Genomic DNA, 27,494 nt, shown 5'->3' with positions numbered 1-27,494 from the left:
AGTACTCAATTATTTGATTGCAAAGTGATGGTAGTATTGTTAATTATTTCTCCTTATTAACACAATGAATACGGAATGGCTGATGATGGAATGTGTCATATATAAAAAGTTTATATTACTAGTAGGACACAAACAGACATAACTATTTTTACCATACTACTTAACATTTTAATCTACTCAGAACAACAAATGATATTGTACAGCATCAAGTCAAAGAAAGCCACCAGAATATAGTAAATATTGTTAGGTGAATATAGTAAATATTGTTAGGTGTTTGAAAAGTCAAAACCTACTACCTATCACTCACATTGTTATGTGCTGTTCCTCTTTTATATTATCTACAATAAAAAACAATACCGGATATATGAAGGCATGCAAACATTTGCTTTAAAGTATCAGAAATTAATTAAGCAATTATGGATAATTCATGAGACCATTTGAAAAGAAGCTCTGAAAAACTGACAATAAACTGGGACTAAAAGTAATTTAGATTCAAGTTAAGGCAGTGGCACTAAGGAAAAGTGCTTCCTTGGGTAAGCAGCTTATCATAGGAGAGATGCAATTTTCCCATCCCGAAAATGAGGAAGTTGGGCTAGTATTAGAATTTTAAACTAGTAGTCACGCACTAAGATATATTTTTTTGGGCTCAGGCAGTGTCTTAAAAGCATCCAAATTTGTTGGCAACATTTAAAAGATATTTCACACAAAAATTTGAATATAAAATTTAAGAAAGAAACAAAATTTATTTTTCAAGTCTGGGTCAGCTTCTGCATTTCAATGATAGGCTGGAGCTAAAAACAACTGGCTATGCTCTTACAATTGGATGCTCACTCAGCCACATTCTCCACCATAGCCCCAGTCTCACCATTGGCCTGCCTCACTCATTTCATTTGCCTTACCTCACAGGCCTGTGGGCATTTAAGTTTGTATCACAAGTTAAATCTGTAATGAAGATTTTAATACCTGAGAATATCCTGCCACCCAGAACAAGTTCATTTTCTCTTTTTGTACTCTATATTGGGGTTCTACTACCAAAAAAAGGCAACTACTGGTTTGCAAAGTTTCTTTCACCATTTAACATTCTATCCCTCATGCAACATCAATATAGCTCAGAATGTAGGAAGAGAGGCAGAAGTGCCATCAAGCAAGTTTTACCTGTGAATTTGATCTTGCCTGCTTGATCGTACTGGAGCCAGACCATCGATTTCATCAAAGAAAATAATTGATGGGCGCATCTGATAGGCCTAGAAAGCAAGTCCAGTGATTGCATGTTATCGTGAAAAACTTCAAATACATAGACCTAATATAAACCTTTTTTTTTTTTTGTGAGGAAGATCAGCCCTGAGCTAACATCCACGCTAATCCCCCTCTTTTTGCTGAGGAAGACGGGCTCTGAGCTAACATCTATTGCCAATCCTCCTCGTTTTTTTTCCCCAAAGCCCCAGTAGATAGTTGTATGTCATAGTTGCACATCCTTCTAGTTGCTGTATGTGGGACACGGCCTCAACATAGCCAGAGAAGCAGTGCGTCGGTGCGCGCCCGGGATCTGAACCCGGGCCGCAAGTAGCGGAGCGCACACACTCAACTGCCAAGCCACGGGGCCGGCCCTAAACCATTTTAATCCATTTTCATTCCAACGTGCTTATTATTTATTTGTAATTTATAAACCTAAACGTAAATTCAAGAACTATGTTTAAGGTTCAGACTAAACTATAATAACATACAGTTTAATTTTATTTGCATTTTCAACTGGAAATATTCAAAGTACATACTCTAATGGTTATATACCTTAGGTTTCATATAGCTATAGTTATTAGGACACAAAAAATATGCATTGAAGACCAACTGGTGAAGCAAGACAAAGAATAGAACACAGTGACACAGTCTTCCTCCATGTCAGGATGGGAAAACATTTAGTAAGATGCCATACATTTTTAAAACAATCTATTTCTGTAAAGTTAAAATAAAGAATCTCAGTGAGTTCCATAAAGAGGTTTAAAAGCATCTGCAGCAATATGCCTTGGTAGATCAGAATGTATTATCTCACAATGTGCTGTCAATACAATCTGGGATATGGAGCTGAAAGCCATTCTAGGGCAGAACTAATCTTCGACTTGCATATTGAGACATTACTGTTGTCTCTCTAAGTATTAGACTACCACTCTCTCTCTCTAGGTACGAGACCTAAGACTCCAAAGAACTTAGATCCAATTATTCTTTTCTCTTCTTACTATAAAACTGTTCATCACTGGTAAGTCTTATCTTGACATACAAAGGAAAATAATTTAGAAAGATTATCTATTTGGTCTAATTCTTCTGAGTTTATTTCTATGAAAAGTGATTAAATGCAAGATTTAACTAATCCTTACATACTTACATTTACATTGATTATAGACCTATATAGGTAAAATTTAATATCATACCTGATCAAATAGCAATCGTAGCTGTCTTTCCGACTCTCCCACCCATTTACTCAGACAATCGGCACCTTTCCTCATGAAAAATGCTACTCTCTTATCCCCTTGACTGCACTCATTGGCCAGTGCTCTAGCAACCAGAGTTTTTCCAGTTCCAGGTGGACCATAAAACAAACAACCTCTGTAAAAGAATAAGTATCATTTTAGTTCTACATTAAAAAGTAGACAATTTAAACAAAATCAGAAAGCAATTCCATGAATGCACTTAATTAGTGAATAAAAATGTAATTAAGACAAGTGAAATATCATTTCAATCCACAAAGCACAACTTAAAACCTGGGAATTAATATTGATACCATAAAATTAATATTGAAACTAAATAAAACCCTTTATTTGAAACATATTATCTTTTATTCATTCATCACACCCATCATATTACCTTTCCTTGCATAGAAGTCATGCTTAAAAAGAGTTGCTGGTTTACTTTTGTTAACATATCAGGGGACAGAATAGCAGATTTTATCTATAATCTTTGGTCTCAGCATCAGTAACATAACACTAAAAGTTCTGTAAGAAAACATGTTGGGAATGAATAGGCGAGAAAGCAAGATAAAAGAAGAGAGAACTTCAAGAAATGGCGGTTGGGTGATGGGGACTAGGACAACGTAAATAATTTAAAATAATTTTTGGTGACATCACTGCCATGGAATAACATACAGCTTTTTCACATATTTCCAAAGTTATTCATTGCTCTTAGGATAGAATTCTGATAAAATGGGCCATACTCATAACTCTCAGTAGAAATTTTAAAAAGGTGTAGAAATAGAAATGAGGGATTAAGTTTTACCAAAGTAATATGAAATAATCAATTTCACATCATCAAATAACTGCTCTTAAAAAGAAACACTTAAGGAGGAGCCCAGAAAAACAGAACCAACAAAATAAAAATAGCAGGAAAAAATCACAAGTGACGGATGAAACCTATTAAAAGTTAACAATAAAATATAAAAGAAAAGATAATAAGAAAGACATAATCAAATGCAGACACAAAAAAACAAAGCAACTGTTAAGAAAACAATCAGACAAACAAACGGAATAAACCACAGTGAGTTCACTGTACAAAAGCCAAGGCAGGAACAGATTTTTAAAATACATCTACTGAGCCAATAATCTTATTTGAGAGACTATCTTAAAGAAGGAATTAAGGATTCACACAAAGAGAAAGCAATAAGATGTTCATGATATTGACATTTGTGATAATGAAAAACTTAAGAGAAAACAAAATAGCCAGCAATAGCAGATCAATTTAATAAAATGTGATACAGCCACATAATGGAATATTATTCAGCCATTAAAATGGAAAGAGAACATACCATATGAAAACAGCAGGTTTACACAACCATATATTTGATTTTTATGGGGGAAAACGTATGTTGTAAAGAAGGACAAATGAAGAGAAAAACTTTGGGGAATTTGTTGTTTCTTTTCAAATTTACTAAATTACTTTAGGTACTTCCAACATTTCCTGTAAGAAGTAAGTGCTTTTATTTAATACTAATATCCTTCTGATTTTTAAAATTTTAAAATTCACCCATGTTTAACTGTAATTAGTTTATAGTACACAACTTTTATAATGAAAAGGGAAAAAAAGCTTACTAATTTAAAAAAGTTTACTTAAATCAATGTTTCCATACACGGTGATTCAGGGGGAAAAGTTGTATAAGGAAAAGGGAATCAGGGACTAGGGTTTAAAAATGGGTTAATAAACTGTAAGAACTAGAAGAAAAAGGAAGAGGATAAATTATGGTGATATAAAAAGTTTAAGAGTTAACTTAAACTTTTTACTTCCAGGTAAAAATGACAGACTGATGTATGGTTTTATCTGTGCTTTTCCCTTTAATTCTGCTAAAATGCATAAAATGAACAAAGTGAACAACAAAATAAGATAACAGCACTTGAGATATCCCAACAAAATTTTGCAAGTTAGAATGCAGATGACCTTAGCAGATCTGAAAAAGTGAAAAACCTAAAATAAAGAAGCCCTCAGTAAAAAACCTCATTTGCAAAACCCCTCTCAGAATTTAAAGGCAATGTATCTCAAGGCAGGAGTGAAAGGTGGGGTTGAAAATAGAAGAATGGAGTAAAACATAATTAAAGAACGATGAGACCATCCTGATTTCTTTTCACTACGCTGTGCAGGCAACTTGCTGGGGGATAGCTTACTTTCTGGCAGAGAACAAGATGAGACACTGCAGGAATTAAGTCAAAAACTCCATACTTAATGGTGGAGACTACTAACCCTTCACTCAGGTCTTCTGCTAAAATGCTGGCAGCCAGGCTCATAAGCCTCTGACAGGAGACTGGAGGATTTATCTCTGGGATAAAACACCCCTAGATACTGACTTGGAGGACTTCTGGTGAAAGAATCAGCCCCAACAATTACCCTAAGGTGAGACCTACAAGTTAATAAGCCCTACTAGTGAGATTTAAAAACATGCTTCACTCTTAAATATTAACAGAGAGCCAAGGATCACTAGATACTTAAGGAAAACCTCTAACATCAAGAGACACCAAAACAAGAGAGAAAAGGTAAGAAAAGGAGATTAATCTAAAAGGTCCAATATTCAATTGACATGAATTGAGGGAACAGAAAAATTGGAGTGGTACCAATTCGGTAAAAATTACTGAAGAAGTGATACAAAAAACTTACCCAGAAATCAAAGACATGTTTCCAGACTGTAAAGGTGTAGCACAGCGAAGGGGGGAGAGGAAAAAGACACACCAATAGAGCGTGAGGTTACATGACTGTTCACAAAAAGAAAATAAAAAAAAATGCACTCTTTTTCTCAGGATATTCCTCGAACGTGCTGCACCAAACACAGCTATAAACCAAGAAGATCCTAGCTAAACCAAGGAAGTAGGGAACCCAGCACTGAAAGCAACATAAAGGAAATCCCATAACAATGGTGATGGAAGTTCCAAGGCTTAGTTGTGCTACAAGACCAAGAGCAACCAGTCCTGATAGAAGCAGGAGAACAAAGGCTCCAGGAAGATGTGTCTAGAAAAATAAGGAGGAGCCAACAGATTACCTGATATGTTTAACTGTACTGAAAAGAGTTTTATAGCTCTAGTGAAGACTTTGTGGATGAACTGATAAGTATACATAAAACTAATTCCAAAAAAACACCCCCCACAAAAAATAGGCAAGTACTAAAGCTGAGGGGGGAAAGCAGAGTTGCAAGAGAGGAAATGTAAGTCAATATACTATATATGGCTTAGCTGTAAGAAATATTTGCATAGTCATAAAGCAAACACTGAAAACTGATTCAACAATTTTACATATGTCTAAATAAACTATTAGGAGTGTATGAGGAAGGGGAAAAAAATGTGTCTATGCAAAAGGTGGGGAAAGTAAAAGAGCCAAATAGTCATTGTTCAGTTAGAAGTCTACAGATTGTACCTAAAATAGAAAAAGCATAAATTATAGCATAAGCATATTATTTAGATATGTACAGGTAAATAACAGTTAAAGGAGTTGAAAGTAGTTGGCTCCGGGAAGTGTAAACCGAAATGGAGAAAGGTAGAGGAGGGACTACTACCATTTTTCCTTTGTAAAACTTATAGTACTATTTGAATTCTTAAATTATGTACATATATTACTTTGATACAAATTTAAAACTAAATTTTAAAAATGAAAGAAAAAAATATAAGTATGTATGGGAGGAATTTCATTAAATGTATGAAAAGCCATGGAGAATGATTTTTTTTCATGGAGAATCAACTTTGAAACCATTTTTCATGTTAAACACTGAGAAAATGAAAATATTCAAGTCTCCCAGGACCGTGCAGGAAAAGTATAACATATTACTGTAGACCCGAAAAATTTCAACAGAAAAGCATTACATTTCTGGACAATAGTAATATAGCACAAATTTTGGCTAAAATAAAATGTATAATTAAATTACCTTGGAGGTTGAATTTTGAATTTTTCAAAGACTTCTGGATAAAGTAATGGAAACACCACCATCTCTTTTAGAGCTGCAATATGATTAGACAGGCCACCAACACTATCAAATCGTACCTAGTAACAAAAGGGAAACACTGACATTCTTAGATTTGGAGTCAAAATTATAATGTTATTCCATCCCCAGAGTATACTCAACCCACACACAGTCAACTGAGTAACATTATCTTAGTTGTAGTCTGAAGATTTAAAAAATAAAAGAAAGAAAAAAAAGTCTGTAAAGATGAAAGTTTCTGATAAAATAATTGGTTTCTTTTTTAACTTCAAAACTACACAAAGAACAATATTATAGTTCAAGCACACATTTCAAGACAGTACTCACTGAAGAATCTAGTTGCATTGGATCAACATCAGCAAGGCTTGCTCCAATTTTCATTCGATCTTTATAAATTCCTTTTAATTCACCTTTCCGAAAATTTAGTGGGAGGCACCTATTTTAAAAAGATTTTTTTTAAAAAAAACATCCATCAATTCACCTTGCTCCCTAAATTCCATGTTAGAATATGGACATTTTTCTTAGGAATTAAAAAAGTAATTAAATTTTAACTGGAGCAATCTTGAGATTATGTATTTCAACTTTTTCATTGTCTTTATAGGTTGAGAACTGAAGCGTTAGAAATATTTCTATCTGAAGCTTTATTATTAGATTAAATATTTACAACCAAATGAAAATACCAGTTTTCAAGATGCCACAGTACCATAAAGTAACTCATGGTTGAAAATTTAGACAGTATCAATACCCACTACAATGATCGTGTCTAACATATATAGAGTGTCTATCACTTGCCAGACACTGTTTTAGTTTTAGGTGCTTTTACGTTTCTTAATTCATTAAATCCTCATAACGGTCTTATGAAGTAGGTATTATTTCCCTGAAAACTGGGGTACAGAAAGGTTAACTAAAACACCCAAGGTCACAGAACTAGTAAATGCGGATTCAAGAATCAAACCCAGGGCCGACCCTGTGGCTTAGCGGTTAAGTGCGCGTGCTCCGCTGCTGGCGGCCTGGGTTTGGATCCCGGGCGCGTACCGACGCACTGCTTCTCTGGCCATGCTGAGGCCACGTCCCACATACAGCAACTAGAAGGATGTGCGGCTATGACATACAACTATCTACTGGGGCTTTAGGGGGAAATAAATAAAATCTTAAAAAAAAAAAAAAAGAATCAAACCCAATTGTGAATTTTCTGTTAGCCATACTAAACAAAGAAAAAAAGTAAAATTAATTTTAATATTTTATTTGTCCAAATATATCCAAAATATTACGTTTAAACATGAACAATCAGTATTTTAAAAAGTGAGATATTTTACATTCTTTTTTTGTACTAAGTCTTTGAAATGCAAGAATGTACTGTTTTTCTTTTCTTTTTTTTTGCTGAGGAAGATTCACCCTAAGCTAACACCCGTTGCCAATCCTCCTCTTTTTGCTTGAGGAAGATTCGCCTTGAGCAAATATCTATGGCAAATCTTCCTCTATTTTGTATGTGAGCCACCACCACAGCATGACCACTAACCAGCAGTTTACATCCATGCCCGGGAACCAAACCCGGGCCACTGAAGTGGAGGGTGCCAAATTTTACCACTAGGCCACTGGGGCTGGCCCTCAAGAGTGCCTTTTCTACAAAAACTTGCAGTGTATCTCAATTCAGACTAGCTACATTTCAAGTACATATGGTTACCGTTTGGACAGGGCAGATCTAACATGATAAAAGAATAGATACAAAAAATGGTTGGTTTGCATGCCCCTTCAATTATCATGTTGCAATTGCTTCATCAAGCATTGTTTTCTACCCTAAGAATGTTATATTATTAGAATCCAAGCACCGCATTTTTCACTCACCTACCCACATCTGTAAAACAGGAATAATCCTTGCCCTATCTATTCATATAATTACTGTGAAAATCAAATGAGCTGATTAGTATATGTGGACTTATACTACAAGGAGTTATGAAATGAGCAAACCCTTCAATTTTCCTTAAGAGTTCTACAATAAGAAAGTATTATTATTATAGAAAAAATATTTGAAATGAAAAAAAAGTTCTTTCCTCAAGTCACTGTTTACCAAACACCACTCTGAGCATATAATGGTTGTGCAAGAAAACATATGTCCTGTTATTAGTTTCAACTGCAGATATTTCAAACTAGAAGGTGTTTTGGTTTATACGTTAACCTGTTGGGTAATTTTTTAATCAGTCAAGCTGTACCTATTCCCAAATCATTCAGCTTTCTCACCGCTTAAAAAAAAATAGCTGGTAGTTTTAAAAGGCATCAATACGGCACTTACCTGTTGATAGCTCTATTACGGCTCCTTTTTCTTCGCCTCTCAAACTGTTGTTCATCTTCAGAAGAGGAAGATGAAGTAGAGTCACTACTGTGGATTGCATGCCTTCGCCTAAAGTAAGAGAAAAACTGAATCATGATGAAGGAGGGCAGGGAAAAAAAGGCATAAGATGCAAACATCAGAAATACCTAATGATCCAAAAAAGTTTATCATAAAATCAATATATTTGCTAAACCAATTAAGTAAGCTTTGTTGGTTGAATCTTTTGAAGGGAATAAAAGACTTGGATAACTGGGAGAAAGGGAAAAAGAGATAGGAGGCTGTGGTAGAGCTAACTATCAAAATGTTCACTAAGATAGGATATGGTCCAGGCAGAGTGACTTCTTAGTCTTGATATAAAATCAGTTATCCTCAGAGAGCAAGGTGGAATAAAGAGGGTATCAGAATCTCTGAGACTACAATTTTAAACAGTATTTTCCAATATTATACTATATATAATTTCACATTCGCAAAGGAAATCACCTATTTTGAAATGTCAACCTTAAAGGGAGAACACGAGAATTTTTATATAAACAAAAGGGGATCAAGAAGGGTTAAAAAAAATTCTAGGCAACAGTGAGGAATAAGATGGCCTTTATCTACAGTATATCATCAACTGTAAATTCACAACTGCCACTTAACAGCTGTGTAAATGTGGATGAGTTACCCAACCCATATAAGTCTTAATATTCTCCCTTATAAAAAAAGACAAAAATATCATGAAATTCTTAGGCTGGTTAGTATTATTAAATAGGATGCCAAGTGATACAAATATTTAAAAAACTTTTAAATCATTTCTACCTTTGGACAGTTGCAAAAGATCCACAGAAAAAAACAAAGAATCTGGCTGGAAAAACCTTTAATCATTCTATTGGCTCAGGGTCTAGAGCTTTTCCTGAGTCAGAGTGCAATCACGGTAAATAGGTATTTCCAAAAATATAAAAGTTTCACAATCTATTATCTGCATAATGTAGGTTGAGAATCTTGTACCCAAAAAACACTGAAAACAAGTTTTTCCATTATTCATTTAGCAGCAAAACATGACCTAAAATGTCACAAGGGCAATTCACAGTCTCTGTTTGTCCTACGTACTATGATTACTCATATGTTTTGCTATAGAATATATCTGACTATGCAGTACTGGCTCAGACACCCCTAAGATTTTAATATTGCATATTACGTATGTCGCATGTTACCTTTGTAAGTTCCCACCCGCCAACAAAAAAATCTGAATCCTGAGACACAAATGGCTCCGAGGGTTTTGGAAACACAGAATTAAGTGAGAAAATAATCCTCCACTATCCACCTACCCAAACACGCCCAAGAGCGTTTTTGTGATCAGCCTGAAACTAAAACTATCTGGTACAAGTTTGCAATTTTACATGAAAGACTAACTTTTGTAATATTACCATCAATATTTCAAAGAGATTCTCACCTGTTGTCATAATTCACATAACTGTGTGTGAATTCACTGTGTAGTCACATAATTAAGACTAACTGCACAAGTAATAAAAAGAACTAACATTTACTGAGTGCTTCTTGTACCAGGTGCTTGACATGCTATCTCATTTAATCTTTTTTCTAATTTAATTTTATTTATTTATTTTTGTGAGGAAGATCAGCCCTGAGCTAACATCCGTGCTAATCCTCCTCTTTTTGCCGAGGAAGACCGGCTCTGAGCCAAATCTATTGCCAATCCTCCTTTTTTTTTTTCCCTCCCCAAAGCCCCAGTAGATAGTTGTATGCCATAGTTGCACATCCTTCTAGTTGCTGTATGTGGGACGCGGCCTCAGCACGGCCGAAGAAGCGGTGCGTCGGTGCCCGTCCGGGATCTGAACCTGGGCTGCCAGTAGCAGAGTGCGAGCACTTAACCACTAAGCCACGGGGCCAGCCCTATCTCATTTAATCTTAATTCAAACTTTGGACAAGTACTTATTATAAGCTCATTTTACAGTCAGGGCCAATGTGGCTCATGGCTTATATAACTTGCTCAAATTATCAGAATTAGTCAATGATGGTGTCAGAATTCAAACTTACGTCTGTCTATTCCAAAAATCCACATTCTACACACTACTACACTGGTGATCATCTGTTGTTTACTTGACAAACCAATACAGTTATAAGTGAACAACAAAACCTTGTGGACTGACATAAAGTTTCCAATGTTTGATTTGCAAAGTAGGGATTATTTTTAAATATTGAAGTATAGTTACAATAACAAACACATACAGCACTTAATATGTGCCAGATACTACTTGAAATGCTTTACATGTATTAAACTCAACTAATTCTCACAATACTATGAGATATGTGCTATTATCCTTATTCTACAGGTCAAAAAACTGAAGCATGGAGAGGTTAAGTAATTTGCCAAAGGTCACTAGTAAGATGTAGAGCTGAGCTTGCAAGCTAGGCAGTCCTAGTCATGGGTCCAGGTTCTTCATAATTACTCTATACTGTAGAAAAGCAATTACTTCAGTTTTTAAAAGATTCTAAACACACATACCCACATTCACTCTTTTTTTTTTTCATTTTACTAAAAACTTTTGAAAAGTCTGGCATGGACAAGCACTGGACCAGCACTTTGAACCTAACCACAGAGGGTCTAGAGTTGCCAGTTCTAGTTCCTTGACAACAGGTAAGGAGTACTTTGGAAAACTGGTGAAGCAACTGTGCTATTATGTTACCTTCTTGTTCAAAGGGGCAAGGCTTGTTCCAGAAACTGCAGACTGAAGCTAAAGAATAAATCTTAGATGATTAGAGGTTAACAATCATAAGTAAGAAAGAAAATCCTGCTCAAAGGCAGCATTCCTGAAGTTCTTCTATGATAAGTATGCCAAAAGACCTTTGGAAGATCCTGCATTGTGGCTACAAGATTTTGTGACCGTTTGCCATGGATACTAATAGCAATGTTCAAATGATTCTTTGGAAGTGTGCTTTGTTTCCATGCTTAAGTAGCTAAGGTAGAATATGAACTATAAACAGAAGCTGGTCTCTCCAAGAAAAAGCAAAAAGGCTAAGCAAAATGACTTCCATTAAAGTTGTTAGAAGGGATAAGATGTTCACACCACCTTGGCAAGAAAGTTAAAAAAAAAAAAAAGGTTTAAAGGGCCATATTCAGGGCCGGCCCTGTGGCTTGGTGGTTAAGTGCGCGCGCTGCGATGCTGGTGGCCTGGGTTCGGATCCCGGGTGCGCATCGAGGCACCACTTCTCCGTTCATCCTGAGGCCGAGTCCCGCATACAGCAACTAGAAGGATGTGCAGCTACGACATACAACTATCCACTGGGGCTTTGGGGGGAAAAAAAATAAAATAAATAAAATCTTTAAAAAAATAAATAAATAAATAAAGGGCCATATTCAAAAGATCAGGTAATAACAAGTGTTAGTAAAGATGTGGAGAAATGGGAACTTTCATATATTTCTTGTGGAATGTAAAATGGAGCAGCTATTTTGGAAAACAATCTGGCAATTCCTCAAAACATTAAATATAACTAGCATTTGACCCAGCAATTCCACTTGTAGGTATATACCCAAGAGAAATTAAAAAGAAATGTACAAAAAGTTGTACATAAATGTTCATAGCAGCATTATTCATAATACCCAAAAAGTGGAAACAACCCAAACGTCTATCAACTGATAAACCAATAAACAAAATATGTTATCTTTATATAACGGAACCTTATTTGGCAATAAAAAGGAATGAAGGCTGATACATGCTACAATGTGCATGAACCTTGAAAATGTTATACCTAGTGAAAGAAGTCAGTCACAAAACATTCCACTTATATGAAATATCCAGAATAGGCAAATCTACAGAGACAGAGCATAGATTGGTGGTTGCTTACGGCTAGGGGGATGGAGGAGTTGGGAGGCAATAACTAAAGAGTATAGAGTTTCTTTTTTTGAGGCAAGAAAAATGTTCTGAAATTGATTGTGGTGATAGTTGCACAACTTTGTGAATATACTAAAAGCCACTGAATTGTACACTTTAAATGGATGAACTATACGGTATGTGAATTATATATCAATAAAGCTGTCACAAAAAAGAAAAAGTTTAAAGGGCTTTATCAAAACCAACACCAAAAAGGTCATTAAGTCAAATAATGTGACTCAAGGTACAGCTTAAATCTTTTAGTTCGTACTTCAATTTAAATGTCTCAGAATCCTCCACTAGGTTATGAGATCCAAGGGCAGGAATCCTGGCCTAGTCCTTTTTATGTCTGTAGTATTTGGCACACGGTAGTATTCAAACAATTTTTAAATAACTGGAGGGGAAAAAAATCCTGTACCCAAGGAGCTATGCGACAATGTGAGACACTCTTCATAGAGAAAAAGTAGACTCTGTGAACCAAATATGGGAACTTGAGCACCAAAGGGACAAAAAAAATTCCAACTTGCTGTAAGACACATTGTAGGTGATAACTGTAGAGGTAGTCAATCAACAAGTACGTTACTTCCAGAAACACAAATCTATTAAAAATGGGAGAAGAAATTAAATCTCAAAGTAACTGCCAGTCTCTCACTTCTGCTGGATCAAATAGAGGCCTGTCCCTTGAGTCAGGCTACCCAGACAGCTGCCCAGGGCCCTATGCTTGGTGGGGATTCCAGGGGAGCACTACACCTTACTCTCCTTTTCAAGAGATTATTAAATTTCACTATCTTTAACAATATTCTAAAGGGCCTATGAAAAGTACCAACAGTTCAACCTCTTTCAAGCGCAATTTATCTTCGGCAGGTCTGACAGGTTGAGTTTGCCTTCCTGATCCTCCATCTTTCTAGGTTCTGGTTGTGTGAAAACAGATAATGAAACAAGAAATCTAGAATATACACTTGTGATTTTGACACTCTGAAAATGAAATTACAAGACCCAGGGACACAAGTACTATTTCATGTATTTCCTAAAAGAGAGGAATTTCTCAGCATCTATGAAGATGTTGCCTTCCATGATCAAAACATGAACAGATAGTTTGCTTCTCTGAAGAGACATCCAAGAACAGTTCAAATAGTTGAAGTCTCATAGGACTTCAGTCTTACTTCTGAGCAAATTAATAATACTAGGAAAAAAGTACCATTTCCCACACCAGTGTCATTTTTTTCTGCCTTTTAGTCTTCACCAACAAGCTCTCTCATCCATGAACTACTATAATGCTTCTATTACTCAGAAAGTTCTAATGCATCAGAAAACCTTTTATTACTTGGGACACTGAGGAAATAAGAATCACCTCTTTGGATATGGATTTAAATATGACAGACAAGCAAGAAGTGTTGGGATATAGAAGGAAAAGAAACCCACAAATAATCTGAATAGTCAAAGAAAATTAATGTTTTCTACTTTATAAGAGAACAAATTAAAAAAACAGATCCAGAAAAGGATGGCCAGTCATGAGAAATCTAGAAGCTATGTAACTTAGGATATTTGTCATGGTAGGAAAATATGTCTGTGATAGTGGTGAAGACAAGACTAAACCTATACTCTAACTTATTGTGAAGATTAAATGAAATAGTCTATGTAAAATGCTTAATACCAAGCCAAGAATAAAGTCAACACTGAAGCAAAGGTAGCTCTATTTTAAAGTGTGGAGCAACTGGAATAAACAACCTTATCATGGTAGTTAGTAACACTTCCTATGAGTGGAAGCAAAAGCGAAAACATCAGTGGTAGTGGGGATTAGAACACTAAAGGCACAGAGCTAACTCTCCCAAATATACAATTCTAAAATTCTATCCTGATACATCCAATCCTAAGATTCTAGAATCCTATCCTAACACAGCTACAATTATGTTGTCACAAATCAATCACTATTTCAGAACCAAACCTGTTCATTCGTTTACAATAAGGACTTCTTGGTCCTGTAGAAGATAATCGATATCTTGGTCTTGCAGGAGAAGCTGGGCCACTATAAAATATGTTGGGCTTTCTCTGGTGACGAGGTTCTAAAAAAAAGAATTATAAGACACATAAATATGTATGTATGAAGATAATTTTGCTCTTCATCTATATACTTACCAAGGTGCTGCCTTCCATGAAAATACTAGTACATATCTACTACAGAATATTTTGCTGTTCACGTTTTAAATAATTTATGTCTGTAAGATTGCTGTTGAAAATATGCACTAACCAAACACTAACCAACCAAAACATACACTGGCCATAAACAACCATTATAATTACACTGATGTATAACAGCTGATTATCAGCCCTCAAGTATATGCTCATAAGTACTGAGGCACAACTTTGACATAAATCAAAAGCAGTCCTATTTATACAGACTGACAAAACAAGTAGAAAGTTGTGAAATCTAAAACAATTAAAGACAGACATAAAATTTCAAAATAGCCCAATTATTTGCTTTGGTCAAGGCTAACGTTTAACTTTTTCTAGAAGAAATAACTTCTTGCACATTTAGGACAGGTTAAGAAAGACAACAGCCATGAGTGTTTCACAAAATGAAATCATGAAAAATCAGAATAATAGAGGAAGGGCAGTAAAGATAAAGATAATACAATTACATGTTCTCCTGGAAAAAATATATATAGCACTTACTTTCCAATGGAGCCTGGTAGTAAACAGTAGCTTTTCTCTGTCTAAGATAATATCGTTTCTGATTATCTTCTTCTCCATCTTCTTCATCTTCATCATCATCATCATCATCTTCATCATCATCATCATCTTCATCTTCACCATCATCTTCATCTTCTTGGTCTTCACCCTCTTCAGATGATTCTAAAATTAAGAAACATTTATTTTCAGAAGGATATTCACCAAAACGTTAACAATTTTTAACACAGGGGAATTGGGGGAGAAAGAGACCCTCCTTTAAAAATGTATCTACTTCCAGATTGTTCATAAAGAATCTGTAATTCTTTTGCAACATGAAATGAAAATTTTTCAAAATGAAGTAAAAAACTGTAGAATTAAAAACAACTAAAGGAAGGAAAAAAAACAAAGTAGAGAAAGACGTTTAAAGGTTTCTGTTAAGTACTAAACTAAAGCTTACGGTACTACTGCTAATTTCATTAATATAGGAGACTATATTTAAGCTTACTTGCATTAAGCTTCCAGGTTTATACAACATGTTGACAAATCTGAGTATCTACTCACTCCGCTTTTGCCTTTTAAACTTAAGTTTGACATTCCATCCAGCCCTTCTGGCTGTCACTGAGTTACATGCAGCATAACTCAATCTACTTATGATAATGTAAAATACCCTCACCAAACATTTAAAATGCATTTCAGAAAACTGGTTTCACTCAAGAAAAGTTCTAATAAATTACAGTAATAAGTCCTAAACAGAATAGCAAAACTTAAATTTAATCACCTCTTAACTAAAATAGGTAGAAAGATATATGTGTTGTCTGTAAATGTATTACACAAGCAAATCAATTTTATTTGCTCTAGAATTGTTGATTTCAAGTACTTTCCAAAACAAAACATACTATCCTTTTAAGCTCTCCTCTGCCTTCACTTTCTTCTTTTAAATTATGACCAATCCTCTCTCACAAACTACCATAAATGTCACAGCTTCTGAATAAAAAGGCTATATCCTATTAAATTAAAAGTACTGAAATTCAAACCCAAAAGTCAGAACAAAAGAAAAAACTAACCCACACTGCCTTCTTGATTGTCAGTTGTTTCTTCATCAGTTCTTTGAATACCTTTTTGTTTTCCTCTTGTATACATATTAAGATTCCCCTAAAAATGTTTAAATAAAAGCCATTAAACATTTAGTATAGTTATAAAAAAAGAATTTGGTAGGACTTTCCAATCTTGCTTAATTATAAAGATATTTTCTGCTATAAATGCTTACAACTCCAGCAATAACGAGTGACTGATCAAATGCTGAACAAAACGATGAATAATTTAACCAAAAAATGGATAAGTACTATAGAAAAAACATTGAACTACAGATTATTAAATCACCCCCTTAATGGAAGAATAGATTTACTTCTTCTGTTTCATTAAACACTCCCAAGTCTTCAAATTCTCTCATTCGCTGTCTACGCATCTTCTTCATATCATCCATTTTTTGAAGTACAGCTTCAGCAGTGCTTGAAAAAAATTGATATAAATATAAGCTAAAATTGTAAAAGCACTATATTTTTAAAAACTCAATTTTTCTTCCATTGTATTCTTTGAGTGCTGGGATTTTAAATATCTCTATAAGAAGAATTGATTTACATGTGTAAAAATATTTTTTAAATTTCTTTCCACGAATTTAAATACATACTGTATACAGAATTACTACAAAGTCCTCTAAAAATCATTCTCCTTTACGCTTTACACAAACTGAATGCATTAAATATTTGAAATTTATGATCCCTTGCCAACAAAAGGTTTTATAACCTAAATAATTTTTACTTACTTTGTTATAAGTTTGTCAAACAGCACAGACTGGTTCACAGTACTATAACGACTTCTAATCCTACAACTGCGGCGAACTTCAACATCACCATTCTCTTCACGCAAGTGTTCTGTAGTCTGAACAATGTTTCTAGTCCTCAATGACCGAGTAACTGGAATCACTTTGTCTTTATAGATGTGTACATAAAAATAATGAAAAGATTTGAAATAATAGCATTTATAAAACAATTCTAAAATGAACAATTAAATAACTACACTTTCATGTAACAAAATTTTACTATCTTGAACTTACCTTTCTTAAAAATATTAGAAAACAAAAATAAAGTTACAACACACACAGTATACACTTAGGATATGATCCAGCAATTCCACTCTCAAGAGAAAAGATACATAACACAAAGACTTGTACACAAACGTTCAAAGCAGTCTTGTGATAACCCTAAACTGGAAACAATACAAATGTCCATCAAAAGATGAATAAACAAATTGTGAGAAACAACCTAGGTGTCCGTCAATGGATGAATGGATGAAGAAGATGTGAAAAATACACACAACAGAATATTATTCAGCCATAAGAAGGACATACTGGGGCCGGCCCTGTGGCTTAGTGGTTAAGTCCGCGCGCTCCGCTACCGGTGGCCCGGGTTTGGATCCCAGGTACGCACTGACGCACCACTTCGGCCATGCTGAGGCTGTGTCCCACATACAGCAACTAGAAAGATGTGCAACTATGACATACAACTATCTACTGGGGCTTTGGGGGGAAAAAAAAGGAGGATTGGCAATAGGTATTAGCTCAGAGCCAGTCTTCCTCAGCAAAAAGAGGAGGATTTGCATGGATGTTAGCTCAGGGCTGATCTTCCTCACAAAAAAAAAAAAAAAAAGAAGGACATACTGCTGTTAGCAAGGACATGAATGGACCTTGAGGGCATTAGGCTAAGTGAAATAAGTCAGACAGAGAAAGACAAATACTGTATGATATCACTTATATGTAGAATCTAAAAAAGCTGCACTCACAGAAAGAGAATAGAATGGTGGTTTCCAAGGACTGGGGGTGTGAGGGAAAAGGGGAGATGTTGGTCAAAGAGTACAAATATCCAGCTATAAGATAAGCAAGTTCTAGGATCTAACGTACAGCACGGCGATTACAGTTAATAATACTGCATTACATTTTTTTTTTTTTTTTAAAGATTTTATTTATTTAATTTTTTCCCCCCAAAGCCCCAGTAGATAGTTGTATGTCACAGCTGCACATCCTTCTAGTTGCTGTATGTGGGACTCGGCCTCAGGATGGACGGAGAAGTGGTGCCTTGATGCGCACCCGGGATCCGAACCCGGGCCACCAGCATTGCAGCGCGCGCACTTAACCACCAAGCCACAGGGCCGGCCAGCATTACATTTTTGAAAGTTGCTAGGAGAATAGATCTTAAATGTTCTCATCACAAAAAAGAAATAGTAATTATGTGACATGACACAGGTGTTAACTACAGCTATGGTAGTAATCATTTCGCAATACATAAGTATATTAAATTAACATTTGTTGTACACAAACTCACACAACGTAATATATCAATTATATCACGATAAAGCTGAGAAAAAAACAAAAACAAATTGTGGTATATCCATATAATAGAATACTACTCAGCAACAAAAAGCAACAACATGGATGATACTCAAGGTAATTATGCTGAATAAAAAAAGCCAGACAAAAAAGAATGCATACTGTATAATTCCATTTATATAGAACTCTAGAAAACGCAAACTAATCTATAGTGACAGAAAGCAGATCAGTGGTTGCTCAGGAATCTTAGGGCTTGGAGAGAAGTGGGGGGGGAACCGGGGGGATTATAAAAGAGACTGAGGAAATTCCAGGAGGTGATGGTTATCTTTATCATCTTATTGCAGTAACAGTTTCATGGCATATACTTATGTCAAAACCAAAAAATTGTATGTACTTCAATACACCTATAGACAAAATATTAATTACATGTTTTAAAAACATGAAAGGCCTTTAACATTACTTACCTTCTTTGCACTCTTCTTTTTTTTTATCAGCCTGCTGTCTGGCCAACTGCCTGTATGAAAAAAATTCATTAAGTAATTCAAAATAATTGACATAATTTTAAATCCTACATTTCATAATACCCCAAACTAGGACAAAAAGTTCAATTAGTTTGGAGAGTAAATACTTGTAGATACCTAAAAACCTAAAAAACACTGAAAAAATAGCTTGAGAATATCTATGCTTATATAATATAAGTTATGGTTAAACAAAGTCTGAGAACGTGTTGTGAAATTCACTGATAAATACATTAACTCTTAGCTAAACAGAATTAATCAAATCAAAGTATCTTACCTAAAGCAAGAAATGAAATCCTTAGCCTAAGTGTTTAGTTATAATTGAACAAAAGCAAGACAATGTGGGGCCAGCCCCGTGGTATAGCGGTTAAGTGAACGTGCTCCGATGCTGGCGGCCTGGGGTTTGGATCCCGGGCGTGCACCGAGGCACCACTTGTCAGGCCATGCTGTGGCGGCATGGCGTCCCATATAAAGTGGAGGAAGACAGGCACAGATGTTAGCCCAGGGCCAGTCTTCCTCAGCAGGGAAAAAAAAAAAAAAACAGGAAGATTGGCGTGGATGTTCGCTCAGGGCTGATCTTTCTCACGCACACAAAAAAAAATTAAAAAAAGACAATGTGTTTTATACCACAGGGATATAATGGTCCCATATCATCAAGGAATTTATAACTATAAACAGAACTAATGTCCCTTAGTGACATGTTAATTTCCTTCTAAGAACATTTGCTGGCTACAATCTTTACATATGACATGAATTATCATGCACATGTAGAAAGAATCCCATTTATGAATGAGATGTCCCGCCTACAAACTGGCAGACAGAATCTACTGAATTGGAAAGGACACTTTCCAAGCTTTAAAAAAAGTACCCTACCCTCATCGTTTTTCAAAATTCCATTGAGCAAACAAAGTAATTATGTCTTATTAACTTATTTTTAGGGACTTGATTTTCCATACTTAGATAGGCTATATCTATTAATCAACCTATGTATCAAGCTATTTGCAACTGAGATGGTTATGCACATGAAATTTTAAATGTGACACCTTAAAATGAAATGAAACCATCTTATCCAGAAGAGTTAACTCATATTCTCATAACAATGTAAGTCATCATTAACTCCTTCCCTTTCTTGGAACACAGATAAGAACTAAGAACAAAATAAAAACCTTTGAGCAATCCATCTATAGGTCAGGGCCTAGTTTGTTCACAAGCTCATATACTTACCTCATAAAGGAGTCTCTCCCTATATACCACGTACGTCTACACTTTTATAAACCAGGCCTCTGTTAGATGGTAAGGACACAATGATTAAAGTAGTATTTTTCTTTTCCTTTTTTTTTTTTTGCCTGTAGGGGAAGGGGAGTACTTTTCCCCTTGCAAGGGTTGATGAACTTTTTCTTATAAAGACAGTAAATATTTTAGGCTTGTGAGCCATACAGTCTCTGTTACAACTACTCACACAACTCTTAACACTGAAGTGGAAAAGGAGTCACAGACAGAACGAATGGGCATGGCTGTGTTCCAATGAAACTATTTACAAAAACAGGCGGCTGGACTTTTGTCAACCCCTGATGAAAACTATGGATCTTTTCTCCCTAGAAAATTGCATATACACATACAAGTTTAAACATTACTTCGGAGGTTTCATGTGCCCCCTGAAAACTGGACCGTAGTTAAGAACCCCAGGACCAAAGAAATATAGATCCTGCCCTCAAGGCACAGTTATTCAAATCTTTCTGTTTAACAGTCTTGGTCTCCTTGTCTTTGAGCCCTAACCAGCTTGAAAACAAAGAGGGGGGAAACACAGAAAGGAACTAAGAGATTACTACAGTCAGGCAAACTGGCAACAGCAAAAAGGGTCACCCCAATAAGAAACAGGAACACCACATAAAGCAGAATTCAAAAATACTGTAGGCCACTTCACATAATTCTTATACAAACAGAGCCTGATGTTATCATTATGTAAAATTATAAATAGTCCTTGTAATAATGATCTGAATACAGAGACTTTTTTTTTTGGTGAGGAAGATCAGCCCTGAGCTAACATGATGCCAATCCTCCTCTTTTTTTTTTTTTTTCCTGAGGAAGACTGGCCCTGAGCTAACATCTGTACCCATCTTCCTCTACTTTATATGGGACGCCGCCACAGCACAGCTAGACAAGCAGTGCGTCGGTGCGCACCCGGGATCCGAACCGGCGAACCCCAGGCTGCCAGTGGAGTGCGTGCACTTAACCGCTTGCGCCACACCGGGCCGGCCCCCAGAGACTTTCTTTAAGATAGAAATTCTCCTCCACAGAAGACACACAAATGGCCAATAAGCACATGAAAAGATATTTAACATTATTAACCATCAAGGAAATGCAAATCAGAATCACAATGAGATACCTGACACCAACTCAAATGGCTAAGACCACAATGACAGACTATGACAAGTGTTGGCGAGGATGTGGAGAAACTGGAACCCTCGTACACGGCTGGTGAGAATGTAAAGGGTACAGCTACTTTGGACAAGTTTGGCAGTTCCTCAACATTAAAAGAGTTACCATTTGACCTAGCAATTCCACTCCTAGGTATATACCCCAAAGAATCAAAACCCGACGTCCACACAAAAATTTGTACACCAACATTCACAGCATTACTTATAATAGCCAAAAAGTGGAAATAATCCAAATGTCCATCAATTAATGAGTGGGTGAACAAAATGTGATATATTCATACAATGGAATCTTATTTGGCAATAAAAAGAATGAAGTGCTGATAAGATACTACAATACAGAGGAACCTTCAAAACATTATACCAAATGAAAGAAGAAACAAGGTTTCTTTTTGGGGTGATGAAGATGTTCTGAAATTAGATAGTAGAGATAGTTGCACAATATTGTGAATATTTTAAAACCACTGAATTATACACTTTAAAACTGAATTTTATGCAATGCGAATTATATCCCAATAAAATTACTTAAAAATAATTAATAAAAAAGATAGAATTCAATATATTTTAAAAGGAATCTAATTAAAAAATACAAAGTCACTCATCTTTAAATCTAGATTAAAAAGCACTTATTTTAATGCACTCCTTTAATATTTTTGAAGCATAAAGCCCAGCACAATGTTTCACAAACTTGAATAACGTACAGATCCTTCTAAAGGTAAAAACTTACAAGACTTCCAACATTAATTTTTTTATGATTATGTACAAGCCAAACGAGATATAAATTCATTTACGTTTTATACAATAAAACTAACCACCAACAAAAATATTAACACAATAGGAGGTTTTGCTGAAACAAAATAGCCATATTTGCTGTGTGAATGTGGTACCGACTGCTATCAGTTTCTCTTGAGTTTTTTGGTATGTTTTGTATCACGTTTATTGTGTATGATTCATCCACTTCTATTTGAAGTGCTCCAAACCTTCATTTGAACAGCATGTCATGACATTACATCATGTGGCTTTCTCTTGGAAGCACATACATCGTTTATGTGTTAAGGTCAGACTTTGTTCTTATCTCATGAACCTGAGATAACTAAAGCAGTATGACTTGGTGCCAATTTAATTGTAAACACAAATGTAGGGCCTGAAATTTTATGCTCTTCTCTATAGGGTAGCAATTTAGATGATCCAGAATGTTTATTGTTTCTTCAGATCATGAAGTAAACTTTAAAATTCTCATAAAGAATTCATGGACCACTCCCCCCACCAAGAAGATTTCAAGTTTCAGAAATACTGAGGTAGCTTAAATTGTATTTCACTGATTCTGAAAGTTGTACATTTCCCCCATTTTAACATCTCTGAAATTGGGATGTGTCTTACAATTGATGGCATGTCATAGTTTAACTTCCAGTGTTTTTTTCTTTTTTACTGTCTCATAAAATAATTTTGTATGCTTCAATTGCTATCTTGGATTCCCTGAAATACAGTAGTAAACATTCCACAAATAATGGATGAAATAAGATGCAAATTTAAAAATACATAATAAAAGACTGATTAACTGAAGAAAAAAAAAAAAACAGTAACAAAAAACTTAAAACGGCGCAACTCACTTATCTGGAAAACCGGCTATACAAAATAAGAATCAAAATTCTATTTAAGAGTAGGAGAGTTCTAGTCTTCATTATGAGTAATTTATGAGAAGAATTAAAGTAAAAACAATTATTTCATCAAACAAATTTTATTCTAATTGGCACTTCCCCTCATTTATGTCAGGCCCACCAAAATGGGGGAAAATGTGAAGGTTTTGAGCTAATTAAACTTAGATTTAAATCTGTCCTGAATCAAACAAACCCAAGTTTCATGAAGTACTTAACTACTTAATTCACTGAAAGTAATTCCTCGAGTATTAAAATGGGATTCATGCCACCTACCTCAGGGTTCTTGAGAAACAAAATTTAAAAATATGTATAAAGCATCTATTTTCATTAAACAAGACAAAACCCCCCCCCAAATCATGTTTTTCTTCTATGTGAAGACTGCTTTATAAGCACACCAACACACAGAAATTCATAAAAGACTCTGAATTGATGAAAAACTTGGTAGCAAGCAATCAGAAATATAACCACTATTTTGAATAAAGGCTCTGTATAAACCATGAAATAGAACCGCATATATAAAATATATACAGTCACCATGTCTCTTTAAATACTAAGTACTTAAGAGACCTGATCGTGTATCAACAAACCTTGTTAGCTGCATTCACACATAGCTGTATTCACACATATCACAAATATCATCTCTGAACAAGAAAATCAAAGCAAACCTAACTGTGTACATATTATATTTTTAATTCAATAATATTCATTTATGGCAATTTCATTTAAATAAATTACATTTTACAACCCCGGAATTTTGATGACTGGTCAAGAGTATACCTAATAATACTTTAAAACTATTTTGAATTAGCATTCAACCATCTTGTATTACCTTGTAAAATGCCTGCCATTAGCATGTTTCTCCGTTATTTCCATATTCTTATCAAAACTAGAATCTGAAGAATTCTGTGCATTTTTTCTCAAAGACCTTAAAGCACGTGTCCGGTGGTAGGTTTCAACTTCCTTAACTGAAGACCCATCCTTTAAGAAAAATTAAGAAAGCCATCTAAGTTTAAGAAAGCCATCTAAGTTTTTCTTTAGTCAAAATTTCCAAGTTAAATTCCTCCTAGGAGTTTTCTCTGATTATAAGTTTATAACAACTGCTTTTTGTGCAGAATCATTTTGCATCTCTCCAAAAAACTACAATAGTTAATATCTAGAATAATCATTTTATGATAAACAAATATTAGCAATGTCTATGAAATGGCCAATATAAGATTTATTGATGAACTATCATGAATAGCTCTATTTCATAATAAGTAGTCTAGAGAGTGAAGTTTTCGACCGTGATAAAAAGTTGTAATAGTTCATAACAGTAAGTACTCCTCTATTTTAAGGCTACAGAAATTAGAAAGATACACACACCATTGTCTGCCATGCAACCACTGGCAGTAACCTTAAAAAAACTGGACCATCAGAATTGTAATTTTGGCTTGGATGACAAAAAGGAGTTATTAGTATCTATTTCACCCAGATAATGAAACAATTGAATTCAAAGACTGTTTTTAGGTAAGTTAATCTGTTGTAAAACCATAGAGCTCTATGTAACTTTATTTTTGCTCAATAGACTGAAGGGTCTCTAAGTGAGTGGGCTGCTTTATGAGCTACAGAGGTTCTGTCATAAACTATTCAAAAGTTCATACACACCTCTCTGAAATCGTATAAAGAATACTTTTACATTAGAAGAGAAGGCAAAAGCACCTAACAACTCTATAATTCCATGCCTTCCGACCGTGAAAATTTTAGAATTTTAGACAATCTTAGAAAAACAGGCAGTGTTTTAGGAAAAAAAATGAAACAGTGCCCCCCCCACCTTACGCTGGCTTTATTAGGTCATTTCATTGTTTTATCAGGACATGCTGTCATTTAATTTTGTTTCATGCAGAATATTTAATTGGTTCACAAGTAAAACAAGAATATTTATGCAAGGTTTTGTGTAAGAATTAGACAAACACTTCATAAAATACTAAGTGATGTGTATGACTTGTTACCACTTTAACAGTGTACCCATATTTAAGGATGTTTGAAAAAGAATACCGACACTTTTAGGTAGGTGTATTATTTTTTAAAACGAACATCTACATCTTAGATGGGTGTAGTGGAACATAAGACTTTCCGAGGAAAATTTTAAGGGAATCTATTTCCAGATTCTCAACTTCCATGTGTACTTTTCCTTAAAACTGATCTGCCTGAGAAGGCACCTTAACACAAGGCATCCTCTTTCATTTACCTTTTTCTCATTTACAAGACAGTCATCTCTCTCACTCATTCTGAATCTTACTATTGTGGACTGCCTCAAGGCATTAAACACCTTCCTAAAGCCAAAGAAAGAAAAACACTAGTGTAGGTGTTAAGAAATTGAATGACCAAGCTAGGCAACAAATCCTTTCCTTTGTTAGATGGTTTCCAGTTCTTTTCTTTCAACAAAATTGAAAGGAGACCTAATCAAGCTAAGAGAGCATTAAAAATAATTTTTGGCAAGTGATTTTCAGCATATAAGCCAGAAAAACTGAGAGGCACTGCTGAACGAAACTCCTTTCATTACTATCTACTTATTTATATGAACAATGTTCTCAGTGCTTACATTTATAAAAACAATGGAACTGATGCCAAACATTGTTTTCAGCAATAAGTAAGACTGACCTACAGATACATGAACTAATCGGGTAAGGAGGGGGACTTCAACCACGTGAAATCTTAATGAAATCTTACCTTCTATGTTTAATCATTTTGAATCAAAATAGATAATGTGTTTTTGTTGTTTTGATCAATTTAATAACTGATAATTCAATACACAAAAATTTTATTTCTTGGAGCCTTGCAATCACAAAAAGTGGAAAAAAATTCAAATTTTGTTTTACAAGTATAAAAGGATAAATAAATGACTTTCAAGCATAAAAATATATCAAGATAAAATGCTGTAGGTTAAGTGAATTGGAAATACAAATTAAAAGAAGGAAAAAAAGAATCAAGGTAAAATTTCTGACTGCTAAAAGAACTGGTTCATGTATTATTTATTTATTTATTTTTTGTGAGGAGATCAGCCCTCTGCTAACCTCTGCCAATCCTTCTCTTTTTTTGCTGAGGAAGACTGGCCCTGGGCTAACATCCATGCCCATCTTTCTCCACTTTATATGGGACACCGCCACAGCGTGGCTTGCCAAGCAGTGTGTTGGTGCGCGCCTGGGATCTGAACCGGCGAACTCCAGGCTGCCACAGCAGAGCACAGGCACTTAATTGCTTGCGCCACCGGGCCGGCCCCGCATGTATTATTTTTTAATGTTCCAAGACAGGTACCAAATAACTATGGTTTTTAGATTCCAGTGGATATCTGTAAAAGTCTGATGTAATAGTTGTATTTTTTAATGTCAACATTAAAAGATGACAGAAATAGATCTCCTTTGTAACTATTTAAACCAATGGGGGTGGGTGAATCTTAGATGGCAGCTTAAAAATGTAAAAGAGAATATAGAGCTAAAAAAACCTTACGAACTCTTAGAAGGAAACATAGGGGAAAACTTCCATGACATTGGACTTGCCAATGATTTCTTAGATATGACACCAAAAGCACAGACAACAAAGGAAAAAACATATGTTAGACTTCATCAAAATTAAAAACTTGCGTGCAAAAGACACTATCGACAGAGTGAAATGGAAACTCATAGAACAAGAGAACATATTTGCAAATCATATATCTAACAAAGGACTGATATTCATAATATATAAAGAACTCCTATATTTTAACAACAAAAAAACAATTGAAAAATGGGCAAAGGACTTGAATAGACATTTCTCCAAAGAATATATACAAGTGGCCAGTAAACACACGAAAAGATGTTTAACATAACTAGTCATAGGAAAATACAAATCAAACCCACAATGAGATACCACTTCACACTCATTAAGATGACTATTATCAAAAAAAGAAAATAAGTGTTGGCAAGGATGTGAAGAAAGTGGAACCTCTGTGTACTGCTGCTGGGAATGTAAAACAGTGTGGCCGCTGTGGAAAATGATATGGCAATTCCTCAAAAAATTCAACATAGAATTACCATATGACCCAGCAATCCTACTTCTGGGTGTATACACAAAAGAAGTGAAAGCAGGATCTGAAGAGGTGTTTGTACACTCATGTCCATAGCAGCATTATTCACAATAGCCAAAAGGTAGAAGCAATCCAAGTGTTCATTGACATAATAC

At 35.0% G+C, this 27,494-nt stretch overlaps 1 protein-coding gene across 4 annotated transcripts in view; it reads right to left on the bottom strand.

The window, feature by feature from the left end:
- Positions 1–27,494, bottom strand: part of ATAD2 (ATPase family AAA domain containing 2) — a 62,560-nt gene that overhangs the window by 27,638 nt on the left and 7,428 nt on the right. For all 4 annotated transcript variants that reach the window (XM_087447478.1, XM_004431095.3, XM_087447480.1 and 1 more), the window contains exons 2-13: positions 24,127–24,275; positions 19,151–19,200; positions 17,127–17,292; positions 16,710–16,812; positions 16,369–16,456; positions 15,308–15,487; positions 14,580–14,697; positions 8,727–8,834; positions 6,764–6,872; positions 6,383–6,498; positions 2,424–2,598; positions 1,156–1,244 (exon numbers count right to left, since the gene is read on the bottom strand). In XM_087447478.1, coding sequence (XP_087303604.1) covers positions 1,156–1,244; positions 2,424–2,598; positions 6,383–6,498; positions 6,764–6,872; positions 8,727–8,834; positions 14,580–14,697; positions 15,308–15,487; positions 16,369–16,456; positions 16,710–16,812; positions 17,127–17,292; positions 19,151–19,200; positions 24,127–24,275 — 1,451 coding nt within the window. The remainder of the gene's footprint in view (positions 1–1,155; positions 1,245–2,423; positions 2,599–6,382; positions 6,499–6,763; positions 6,873–8,726; positions 8,835–14,579; positions 14,698–15,307; positions 15,488–16,368; positions 16,457–16,709; positions 16,813–17,126; positions 17,293–19,150; positions 19,201–24,126; positions 24,276–27,494) is intronic.

The sequence above is a fragment of the Ceratotherium simum genome, chromosome 23 (genome assembly GCF_057802395.1).
Source record: "Ceratotherium simum simum isolate JZ-2026a chromosome 23, ASM5780239v1, whole genome shotgun sequence".
Classification (NCBI taxonomy): domain Eukaryota; kingdom Metazoa; phylum Chordata; class Mammalia; order Perissodactyla; family Rhinocerotidae; genus Ceratotherium; species Ceratotherium simum.
This window is presented reverse-complemented; position numbering and strand designations above follow the sequence as displayed.